The sequence below is a fragment of the Acinonyx jubatus genome, chromosome X (genome assembly GCF_027475565.1).
Source record: "Acinonyx jubatus isolate Ajub_Pintada_27869175 chromosome X, VMU_Ajub_asm_v1.0, whole genome shotgun sequence".
In the NCBI taxonomy this organism is placed as follows: Eukaryota; Metazoa; Chordata; class Mammalia; order Carnivora; family Felidae; genus Acinonyx; species Acinonyx jubatus.
The window spans coordinates 54,092,402-54,105,321 of NC_069389.1; the positions used below are offsets into that span (position 1 = coordinate 54,092,402).

Consider the following 12,920-nt stretch of genomic DNA (forward strand, 5'->3'; position numbering starts at 1 on the left):
AGGTGAATTAGAAACTAAAATTAGGGAAAAAAAGGAACCTGAGAAAAAGACAGGTAAAAAAATCCAGGAGTATGAGGGGAGAATTAGAGAATGAAGTGATGCAAACAGAAAAATATCTGTATAATACGGATTCCAGAGGAGGAAGAGAGAGAGAAAGGGGCTGAAGGTGTACTTGAACAAATCATAGCTGAGAACTTCCCTGATCTGGGGAAGGAAAAAGGCATTGAAATCTTAGAGGCACAGAGAATTCCCTTCAGTTGTAACCTGAATCGATCTTCTACATGACATATCATAGTGAAACTGGCAAAATACAAGGATAAAGAGAAAATTCTGAAAACAGCTAAGGATAAATGTGCTCTAACATATAAAGGGAGAATGATAAGACTAGTGACGGATCTATCTACTGAAACTTGGCAGGCCAGAGGAATGGCAGGAAATCTTCAATGTGACGAGCAGAAAAAAAAAATGCAGCCAAGAATCCTTTATCCAGCAAGTCTGTCATTTAGAATAGAAGGAGAGATAAAGGTCTTCCCAAACAAACAAAAACTGAAGGAATTCATCACCACTAAACCATCCCTACAAGCGATCCTAAGGGGGATTCTGTGAGTGAAATGTTGCAAGGACCACAAAGTACCAGAGACATCACTACAAGCATGAAACCTTACAGATATCACAATGACTCTAAACCCATATCTTTCAATAATAGCACTGAATGTAAATGGACTAAATGTTCCAACCAAAAGACATAGGGTATCAGAATGGATAAAAAAACAAGACCCATCTATTTGCTGTCTATAAGAGACTCATTGTAGACCTGAGGACACCTTCAGATTGAAAGTGAGGGGATTGAGAACTATCTATCATGCTACTGGAACTCAAAGCTGGAGTAGCCATACTTCTATCAGAAAAAGTAGACTTTAAATTAAAGGCTGTAACAAAAGATGAAGAAGGGCATTATATAATAATTACAGGGTCTATCCTTCAGGAAGAACTAACAATTATAAATGTCTATGCGCTGAATATGGAAGCCCCCAAATATATAAAACAATCACAAACATAAGCAACCTTATTGATTAGAATGTGGTAATTGCACGGGACTTTAATACTCCACTTACAACAATGGATAGATCATCTAGAAATAGGATCAATAAAGAAACAAGGGCCCTGAATGATACATTGGATCAGATGGACTTGACAGATATATTTAGAACTCTGCATCCCAAAGCAACAGAATATACTTTCTTCTCAAGTGTACATGGAACCTTCTCCAAGATAGATCACATACTGGGTCACAAAACAGCCCTTCATAAGTATACAAGAATTGAAATCATACCATGCACACTTTCAGACCACAATGCTATGAAGCTTGAAATCAACCACAGGAAAAAGTCTGGAAAACCTCCATAAGCATGGAGGTTAAAGAACACCCTACTAAAGAATGAGTGGGTCAACCAGGCAATTAGAGAAGAAATTAAGAAATATATGGAAACAAATGAAATTGAAAAGACAACAATCCAAACGCTTTGGAATGCAGCAAAGGCAGTCCTGAGAGGAAAATACATTGCAATCCAGGGCTATGTCAAGAAACAAGAAAAATCCCAAATACAAAATCTAACAGCACACCTAAAGGAAATAGAAGCAGAACAGCAAAGACACCCGAAACCCAGCAGAAGAAGAGAAATAATAAAGATCAGAGCAGAAATAAACAATATAGAATCTAAAAAAACTGTAGAGCAGACCAATGAAACCAAGAGTTGGTTTTTTGAAAAAATAAACAAAATTGACAAACCTCTAGCCAGGCTTCTCAAGAAGAAAAGGGAGATAAAATCATGAATGAAAATGGAATTATTACAACCAATCCCTCAGAAATATAAGCAATGATCAGGGAATACTATGAAAAATTATATGCCATCAAACTGGACAACCTGGAAGCAATGGACAAATTCCTAAACACCCACACACTCCCAAAATGCAAACAGGAAGAAATAGAAAGCTTGAGCAGACCCATAACCAGCGAAGAAATTGAATGAGTTATCAAAAATCTCCCAACAACTAAGAGTTCAGGACCAGATGGCTTCCGAGGAGAATTCTACCATACATTTAAAGCAGAAATAATACCTATCCTTCTCAAGCTATTCCAAAAAATAGAAAGGGAAGGAAAACTTCCAGACTCATTCTATGAAGCCAGTGTTACTTTGATTCCTAAACCAGACAGAGACCCAGTAAAAAAAAGAGAACTACAGGCCAATATCCCTGATGAATATGGATGCAAAAATTCTCAATAAGATACTAGCAAATCGAATTCAACAGCATATAAAAAGAATGATTCACCATGATCAAGTGGGATTCATTCCTGGGATGCAGGGCTGGTTCAACATTTGCAGATCAATCAAGGTGATACATCACATTAATAAAAGGAAAGAAAAGAACCATATGATCCTGTCAATCGATGCAGAAAAAGTATTTGACAAAAGTCAGCATCCTTTCTTAATAAAAACCCTTGAGAAAGTCGGGGTAGAAGGAACGTACTTAAACATCATAAAAGCCATTTATGAAAAGCCCACAGCTAATATCATCCTCAATGGGGAAAAATTGAGAGCGTTCTCCCTGAGATCAGGAACACGACAGGGATATCCGCTCTCACCGCTGTTCTGTAACATAGTGTTGGAAGTTCTAGCATCAGCAATCACACAACAAAAGGAAATCAAAGGCATCAAAATTGGCAAACATGAAGTTAAGCTTTCACTTTTTGCACATGACATGATATTATACATGGAAAATCCAATAGACTCCACCAAAAGTCTGCTAGAACTGATACATGAATTCAGCAAAGTCACAGGATACAAAATCAGTGTACAGAAATCAGTCGCATTCTTATACACTAATAATGAAGCAACAGAAAGACAAATAAAGAAACTGATCCCATTCACAATTGCACCAAGAAGCATAAAATACCTAGGAATAAACCTAACCAAAGATGTAAAAGATCTGTATGCTGAAAACTATAGAAAGCTTATGAAGGAAATTGAAGAAGATAGAAAGAAATGGAAAAACATACCGTGCTTGTGGATTGGAAGAATAAATATTGTTAAAATGTCAATACGACCCAAAGCTATCTACACATTCAGTGCAATCCCAATCAAAATTGCAATAGCATTCTTCTCGAAGCTAGAAGAAGCAATCCTAAAATTTGTGTGGAACCACAAAAGACCCTGAATAGCCAAAGTAATTTTGAAGAAGAAGACCAAAGCAGGAGGTATCCCAATCCCAGACTTTAGCCTCTACTACAAAGCTGTAATCATCAAGGCAGCATGGTATTGGCACAAAAACAGACACATAGACCAATGGAAGAGAATAGAAACCCCAAAATTAGACCCACAAAAGTATGGCCAACTAATCTTTCACAAAGCAGGAAAGAACATCCAATGGAAAAAAGACAGTGTCTTTAACAAATGGTGCTGGGAGAACTAGACAGCAACATGCAGAAGGATGAAACTAAACCACTTTCTTACACCATTCACAAAAACAGGCTCAAAATGGATAAACGACCTGAATGTGAGACAGGAAACCATCAAAACCCTAGGGGAGAAAGCAGGGAAAAACCTCTCTTACCTCAGCCATAGCAATTTCTTACTTGACCCATCCCCAAAGGCAAGGGAATTAAAAGCAAAAATGAACTATTGGGACCTCATGAAGATAAAAAGCTTCTGCATTACAAAGGAAACAATCAACAAAACTAAATGGCAACCAACGGAATGGGAAAAGATATTTGCAAATGACATATTGGACAAAGGGCTAGTATCCAAAATCTATAAAGAGCTCACCAAACTCCACACCCAGAAAACAAATAATCCAGTGAAGAAATTGGCAGAAAACATGAATAGACACTTCTCTACAGAAGACATCCAGATGGCCAAGAGGCACATGAAAAGATGCTCAACGTCGCTCCTCATCAGGGAAATACAAATCAAAACCACACTCAGATACCACCTCACCCAAGTCAGAGTGGCTAAAATGAACAAATCAGGAGACTATAGATGCTGGCGAGGATGTGGAGAAACGGGAACCCTCTTGCACTGTTGGTGGGAATGCAAACTGGTGCAGCCACTCTGGAAAACAGTGCGGAGGTTCCTCAAAAAATTAAAAATAGATGTACCCTATGACCCAGCAATAGCACTGCTAGGAATTTACCCAAGGGATACAGGAATGCTGATGCATAGGGGCACTTGTACCCCAATGTTTATAGTAGCAATTTCAACAAGAGCCAAATTATGGAAGGAGCCTAAATGTCTATCAACTGATGAATGGATAAAGAAATTGTGGTTTATATACACAATGGAATACTACCTGGCAATGAGAAAGAATGAAATATGGCCTTCTGTAGCAACGTGGATGGAACTGGAGAGTGTTATGCTAAGTGAAATAAGTCATACAGAGAAAGATACCATATGTTTTCACTCTTATGTGGATCCTGAGAAACTTAATAGAAGACCATGGAGGAAGGGAAGGAAAATAAAAAGAGGTTAGAGAGGGAGGGAGCCAAAACATAGGAGACTCTTAAGAACTGAGAACAAACTGAGGTTTGATGGGGCCTGGGAGGGAGGGTCGGGTGGGGGATGGGTATTGAGGAGGGCACCTGTTGGGATGAGCACTGGGTGTTGTATGGAAACCAATTCGACAATAAATTTCATATTTAAAAAAAAAGGATATTATGTCCATTTTGTGGAAGAAATGGTCCTTAGCTTTCAACAAATTCTTAAATAGGTTTTTAAACTAGAAAAGATTAAGAATCACTGTGTTAGAGGTTCAGTGGGAAAAGGAAGTCTTTACGAATTAGAGTAGATCATCTGGTATCCTAGATGATTGACTCTTAAGGAGTGTGAGAGGAAAGGAGGAAGAGTATGGGGAGAGAAAAATTAAAGCATATGATTAATACAGAAACCTATCTTCATAAAATCAATGTTAAAGTATAGGTATTATGTATTTTGAGGACTGTAGCAATCCAGGCTACATAGAAATCTGTGTAATAAACTATCTCATGATACAGATCAACTATATTTATGATCTTTATGGTTGTATATTATTTTTTTAGATCTTTTTTCCAGAGCCTCTGTGTGCTGGGTTACTGTATACTTCCCTTGACAGTGGCAATGCTGGTTTGTCGGTTGGTGCTTTTGGCCGAGCAAGGACCAATAAACTTCATGGTCCGGCTTTTTGTGGTGATCGTGATGTTTACATGGTCTATAGTAGGTAAGAATGTATTTATCTCTACAATGGCAAAACATACAAGGACAGGAGTTAAGAGATGAAGACCAGATGAGGAGCAATGTAACTCCTAAGTCATACATGGGTGATATGATTCTTGCCAGTGTCATCCATGGAACCCTCTTCTCTGAGTAGGCATTTGATAGGGGTGATGTCCACCTTATGCAGATTGGGTATCTAGAGTTTTGAGATGTGGATAGTCACATCCTTTTTTTAAAATTATTAAATAATATATAGGATTGGGAATGGAGATTACACTAGACCTAGCTCAGTTCCTGGCATGTAGGAGGCATAGGTGACTTGAGAAATGACTTGGGACTTTTCCTGTGAAATTCGTCATAATAAAAATAGTAGGTTGCATATACAGATTGCTTATTACAGACCAAGCACTGTTGTGAGTGCTATGTATGTATTATCTCACTTAACCCTCACAACAGCCCTAATAAATAAAAACTATATATATTAGTCCTATTTTTACAGATGAGGAACAGACACAGCGAGGTTAAACAACATGCCCTAGAACACATAACTAGTGAATAAGGGAATTAAGTTTAAAACCCAAGCAGATCTCACACCTCTTTAGAAGTGTACTATACGATCTCCCAGTATAGGTTGTTAGGCATCATTATATAGTACTTTTATGCTTCAGTAGAACATTCTGCTAAAGATTAGGAAGAGCCTATAGCAGTGGCAGTGAATGCCAAGTGCTCATTAGTTTTGCCTTCCTAAAATTCTCTTAAAATTCTACCTTCAGCTACAAGGTAGCTTCTTGTTTCATGGGATAGACAGACTGCTTAATATTTTTAAGTGCATTATCATGTCTTTGTTCTGGACCATGATTAAAATCCAAGAAGTAATCCAAAAGTAAGGTCCAAGAGTGATAGAATTGATACTGCAGAGACTGTATATTAAGTCGAGTGCTTTACCCATGGGAGAACTCCTCATTCCCTCACATAGAGTCTGATAATTTACCCTATATGTAGTTCTAAATACCCAGTATCCAGGCTCATAGCAGTTCAGAAAGTAGAATCTTAGAAGGGAGAGAGGCTCCTGTAAACATTCCATTTTTTAATTCAGCAAGTATTTCTTAAGCACAAACTCTGTGTCAGGCATTGTGCTAACCATGGTCTCCATCCTCAGAGTTCATAACTTAGTGGAGCAGCCAGACATGTAAACACTTAAGGGCAATAGGCATCCAAGGTGGAAGATGGAAGTCTGTGCAGGGGATGGTGAGGACACAGAGGAGGTATGTGGGCAGATCTGCCTGGGGTGGCAGGATAACAGATGGTTGTTCAGGAAAGATTTCCATGAAAGGTGGTCATTAATAAGTAAAAAGATGAGTCTCCTTTCCTGGGTGGACAAGAGGGACAGCATCATAAAGAGCTGATAACCCAGCACAGCAGTATGAAGTCATTTGCCACAGGAGCAACTAACCTTACACATCTTTGTAATAAGCCTACTCATCACAGTTCAGTAACTTCTGAGAAAAGAGTAGGAAACCCCTTTTAGAAAGATTTTCATGTAAAATGGTTGAAATCTTAATACTAGAAACTAGTAGCTCTCAACTGTCTGGGAAACTATGCTGCAGAATGCCTTTTTCTCTGAGGATATCAAATATAACTGAACTTTTAGTATAATTCTATGTTCCAGACTATGCCAAGCACATTCAAGTTTAGTAGATGTTAGTGGTTGTGACAATCTTTTTATATTAAAGGTTCCATTTTGTTTTGTTTGTTTTGTTTAGCCTCTACAGCTTTTCTTGCCGATAGCCAGCCTCCAAACCGCAAAGCCCTCGCCATTTATCCTGTTTTCTTGTTCTATTTTGTCATCAGTTGGATGATTCTCACCTTCACTCCTCAGTAAATCAGGAAATGGAAATTAAAAACCAGTGAATTGAAAGCTCGTCTGAAAGATGCAATTTACCATTGAGCTTTGCCTCTGGCCCTCTTTTGTCTAATTTTGGAGATATTTTGAGATGAAAGGGGAGCCATAAAGCACCATCACCATTTATGTAAGGAACTGATGTTTGAAAGATTGTCCTTTTCCTCTTAATGTCATTTCTTGAAAATACATAGTATACACATATAGTGCTGCCTTAAGGCATGATAGGGTCACTGTGGTCCATTTGAGTGACAACCAATGATTTGGAAAGCACATGTATACATCCTGCAAGTTGAGTAGAATTAGTAACTGTATTTTCAGTTTTGAGAATACCAGTTCAGGTGCAGCTCTTAAATACATTGCCTTATGACTATTAGAATATGCCTCTCTCTTCATAAATAAGAATTGATAGTCTGTATCCATTTCCTTTTATTTCTCTCTTAGGCTTAAAAAGGAAATGACAGAGGTTGGGAAGGGGGTTCATAACTGGGTAGGAGAAAACATGCATCATGCATTAACCAGTGTTCAGATTTTGACAGGGGAAAATTCTACACTTGTTGCTTTTTTAAAAAGCAAAGGACAGCTAAAGAATTGGCTTCTTTAGTCTTTCCATATAGTCACCTTTCTCCCATGCTTAACAGCACCTCAGTGACACTCTAATTTTTAATCTTACCCCCCTAGCTCTGAATATGCAAACTGTTCACAGTTACCATATAATTTTCCTTTGATTAAAGCTCTCTGTGGACCAGTGCTCGAACTTATCCAGGTGGAAGACCTCAGAAATTTAGATTGATAGGTCCTTCATGCATATTATCATGTGGGCACTTTCTTCTTAATAGTAGGAGGTAGTTTGGATACAGCATAGCTCTAAACAATTATTCTGCGTAGTCTGGCCTCTAACTAGAAAGTAAAGCTAAATCAGAAGCCTGCAGTTAACCATGTGAACATGGAGGGATTTAGTGTTCTGATGGCTGATTCACAAAACAGCTAGATGCTTAGAGCATGACGTAGGATGAGTTGGGTTTACAGCTGCCACCTTTTCATAGCGGGCTTAGCAGTTTTTTCATTAGATGTGCTTCTCGGATTGGGGAATAGCAATTTATTTTCTTGGTTTTAGACTTTATTTGTAAAGCTAATTAATTCTTCTATAGACAAGTACTTTTTTTGCATGTGTGCACCTGCTTGTATTCTCAGCTATTTATACACACAAGTGTGAGGGCTTTTCAGGAAGCAGAGTGTCTAGAAAGGCTGATTTCTAAGCTAAACTGGGCTCCTTTCAGGTAATATGAGCTACTGCCTTCTATAAATTGCACATTGAAGAACTCTTAATAGACAAAAGATTAGGAGTCAGGCAGACACCATCCACTGTATATACAGTTACTTTTAAAGATAGGAATTTATTCCACATTTTTTCTTTATCATGGAATTTAAATATTTATTCATTTTGTATCTAAAGACTATCTACACATAGATATATAATTTTAAAACATATTTTCTCCATTCTCAGCTTAACTAAGAACAATACTAGGACAAATGTGTTCTTGGAGTGATATTAAATTACAGAGCGTTACAAAGTTGGTTCCCTCTGTCCCAGCCTTGCCCAGAGTTTTTGTTTATATCTTTATTTCAGCTTCCCTTCTAAATTTTAAAATAAATCTTGTGAGCACAAAGCCAATGTTTCAGTCTTGAAGTGGTAAAGAAAATATTTTGAAACTGGTTCTGACTGGTCCAAAAATATCATCCATTTCCATTGTCTGAAATTTTCTAACTTCTTACCAAAAACATCTCTCTTCCAAAGTTATTTCATACTCTGTCCCAATGGTTATAATGTAAAATTAAAAAAAAAATCCTGTTTCTCAAAAAGGAATTATCTGCTGGATTTTATTCAGGCTAAATATTTTGGTCAGAAATTTTTAGGGCCACAACTGGAGTAGGGGTTGTGTGTGTGTGTGTGTGGGGGGGGTATACATATTGGGTGTTAAGGCTGCTTGTTCTGTCTATTAACCTGTTGCTCTTTGGTGACTTGAAGAATGGTTTTATTTGATTTAAATGAAAGTGGGTAAAATGGAGATTATCTTTCTTAAAATGAATGATCAGTTTTGTGGCATAAATAATATTTTCTTAATATATGAAAAAAAAGTGCATTGCTTTCTGTGGCAGAAGACCTGATTATCTGGAAGTTGTAACCCTCAACACAGCTTTCACTGATTTGCTGCAAAGGCACATGGCTAATTATAGAAAGAAAGACTAGGATAGAAGGGGGTTTTAACAGAGGAAACCCTGTTCCAAGAATTGGGAAGTTTCATGCTTTAGATGAAACTCAAGTGTGTGAGCATCATTACCAAATGTGGTGGATCATTGCCAAGTGTGGTGCATCACTACTGTCGTGGCTTATCATTTGCTGCTCTTGCTACTGAGATTGAGCCTCCACTGTCATATTCTTTAGCAATAGGAAGGGTAAAGACTGGATTTAATCGCTGTTCAGATTATAAAAACTCAACTGATGCAAATGTATTTGTGCCATGTAGTCGTAAATGTCAGTCATACCATTAATTTTCAAGTCTTTTGCATCTTAAAAGGCTTATTACATGAATTCAGTTGGATCTTTTTATTGTGATGGGGGTTTTGTTTTGTTGGGCAAGGTGGGCTTGTCACAGAGCATGGGACTGGTAAGCATTTAACTGTTTACTATATTTGTCTTTTTATAAAGTATTCCCCAGATGTGGTGAGAAGGTTAGCAAGCCTGTATTTGAAGATTTAATTGTATACTTCTTATAAGCTAACTACTTACTGTACCTGGACTTCCTGTTTATTCCTGGAGATGAAAATGAAAATCTCCTGTCATTTGAAATCTTTGGGTAACATCAAATCATTGAAATTTATCTGAATGCTATCATGATATGATCAGACATCCATTGCATGCAGCTGTTTTATTCCAGGTAAAATACTGACATTGTTATTCTTTATTAGACTGTTAATTTCTGAGACAATTTGGATAGAAATAAATGTGTGAATGTTAATATATGTAAATTAGAAATACTTTTCTAGATTCTGTGGGCTTTTATTGAAAAAGAATTTCTAGTGATTTACTCAGGCCATAGGATGGCCAAATAATAATAATAACAGTAATATTACTACTAATAATGGTTAACATTTATTGGGCACTTACATTGTGCCAGGCAATATTCTATTTTTTTAAGAATTTTTTTATAACAGCTTTATTGAGATATACTTTACCATAAAATTCACCCTTTTAAAGTGTTATACAATTCAGTGATTTTTCAGTATTTTCACATAATTGTGTAATTATCACCACTCTCATCTTAGAACATTTTCATCACTTCACAGTAAAATCCCATATCCAGTAGCAGTCACTTCCTCTCCCACTTCTCCCCAGCCTCTGGCAATCACCAGTATGCGTTCTGTCTCTGTGGATTTGGCCAGGCACTATCGTTAAGTGCATTTTATATATCTCCTTTAATCCTTAACATAAAATGCTACAGTTCTTATTTTACAAATAGAAAATTGAGTCACAGAAAAGTGAAGTAAATTGCCCAAGGGCACGCAATAAATTGATTTAAAATAGGAAAACGTGGCGTGCTGGGTGGCTCAGTCGGTTAAGCATCTGACTACTGCTCAGGTCATGATCTCATAGCTCATGAGTTTGAGCTCTATCTTAGGCTCAGTGCTGACAGCTCAGAGTCTGGAGCCTGCTATGGATTCTGTGTCCTTCTCTCTCTCTGCCCCTCCCCTCTTCACGCTCTCTCTGTCTCTCAAAAACTAAATCAACATTATAAAATTTTAAAAAATAAAGTAGGAAAACACCATAGATGGGAGCATAGTAGGACACAGTTTTGAATTGCATTGTTATGTACATGAAATGAATGTACCCCTTTCCCAGGGTATGCTCCCTGTCATTAACCATTATACCATACAACTGACTAGAGATAGATAACTCATTCTTTTTTCCCCTGAGTAATAGAACACTATGTTAGCATCTGAGAAAAACACAAGAGGAGGTGTACATTGGAGTTAGTTTGCTGCCCCCTGCACCTTGAATCCCTTTTCTCTCCCTTCTCCCCACCAGCACACACACCCCTCCCCCAAATTCCCAAAGTCTTAAGAGTCAAACGGACTTCTGCCTCTTTCATTTTAAATCTTCCATAGGGATGTTTAATGCATCAAAATTTAACCTGTTTATTCAGGTGTTTATAGTCCTCAGATGCATCTAGTCACCTATAGTACCATTTATATTTCTAAGACTTCAGAAAGCAGTACTGTGAGAATAAAATCCTTTTTTATTTTGGTTAAACTAGGTGGGGAAAATAACAGTAAGGGCATTGCCTTAATGAAGTCAGTGGTTCTGCCTGGTAGGACGTGGCCACATGCTGCTATTGCTCACTCTGTTCTCTTTATTTCAGAACTTTTTAAACTATGCCATCACTGCTGGTAATTTCTTGGTCCTCTTTAGTACTCCATTTCAATCCTGATCTTTCCTATAAATAATGAACCTGTGGAAATAATAAATCTGTAAAATGATTTGTGAATGTTAAATGTGCAAATAAAAACACTGGAAAAGGAGATTTTGTATGTGCCTCTTCTTGTACTAAAAGATGCAGAGATATTTGCTGCATACTATTTTCAGGTGTAATATATTGTCTTCAGACAATATTGAATGCTGTGTAGGATTGCACAGGCAGCAAGTTAGTAAGAGAAATCACAATTATTGAGCAAATAATATATACCAAGTGTTAATATTAGCTACTTTATAAACAGTATCTCTAATTACAACAGCCTTTTGAGGTTGGTGGTATTATCCTTATCTCAACATTTTGGAACCTGGGAACTTGGGAAGGTTAAATAAATTGCCTAAAGTCACAGCACAACCAGGGTTCAAACTCTGGTTTTATGACTCCATAGTCTTCTATATTGGTTCTTTGCCATCATACCTACCCACTTAAGCCGCATCAATCAGGTACCTTAATAACATGGTGAGAAACTGGGTTTTCACACATCTTCTGGGAACTATACCTGTTTCTGCTTTCAGTTTGTAATCTACTTGGATAAACTGAACTCACCATCCCTACACACTAACAGTTGAAATGCATTGTGGTTCTTAATTTTGGTGCCACATAAGATCTCAGAATGAGCAGTAAGAACAGGAATACATCTGTGACATATTGGGAGAATTTGTATCATCCAAGATGGGGGTGGGGTGTGGCATTCCAGATGGTAGAGAATACTTATGAACAAAGGTGAGAGAGCAGGCAAGTCTAAAGCCATCTGTGTGCACATGTGCAAGTGTGTCACATTGTCCTGTACATAATCACAATGCTTTGTGAAATTTTTCTAGCTGCCTTTATTTCACTTTGCAAGGTAGATAAAGCTTCTAAGCTTATACCTAAGGAAATAGGCTCAGATAAGTGAAGTGATAGGCCTTGAATGATAAAGCCAGTCTCAAGAACACAATTGGAAAGTTGTTCTTCATGTTAATATTGATCCTTTTCTAATGATAACTCACATACTGAAGTGAATTCAACTGACTTTGGAAAATAAAGTTGGTTGGATAAGATGAGACCAAATTATTGAGGGTAGATACTCAAAAGTCATGAGTAGGTCATACTGTGGTAGGAAATAGGATGTTTTCAAAAGTTCTGGAGCAGGGGAGTTTTTTGAAGAAAGTTACTTTAATGGAATAAATGAGGACCTTGAAAACTTGGATTGTGAGTAGGGCAGAGAAGAAAGGAATGCCAATATATTTCTAACCACGGGCC

At 37.4% G+C, this 12,920-nt stretch overlaps 1 protein-coding gene across 2 annotated transcripts in view; it reads left to right on the forward strand.

The window, feature by feature from the left end:
• Positions 1–11,727, forward strand: part of YIPF6 (Yip1 domain family member 6) — a 34,868-nt gene extending 23,141 nt beyond the window's left edge. Inside the window, exons 6-7 of one of the 2 annotated variants that reach the window (XM_027053580.2) lie at positions 5,093–5,250; positions 7,010–8,477. In XM_027053580.2, coding sequence (XP_026909381.1) covers positions 5,093–5,250; positions 7,010–7,128 — 277 coding nt within the window. In that variant the 3' untranslated portion in view covers positions 7,129–8,477. Of the gene's footprint in view, positions 1–5,092; positions 5,251–7,009 lie in introns of both variants that reach the window. The other variant, XM_027053579.2, reaches the window with a different exon arrangement.
• Positions 11,728–12,920: the final 1,193 nt, after the last annotated feature.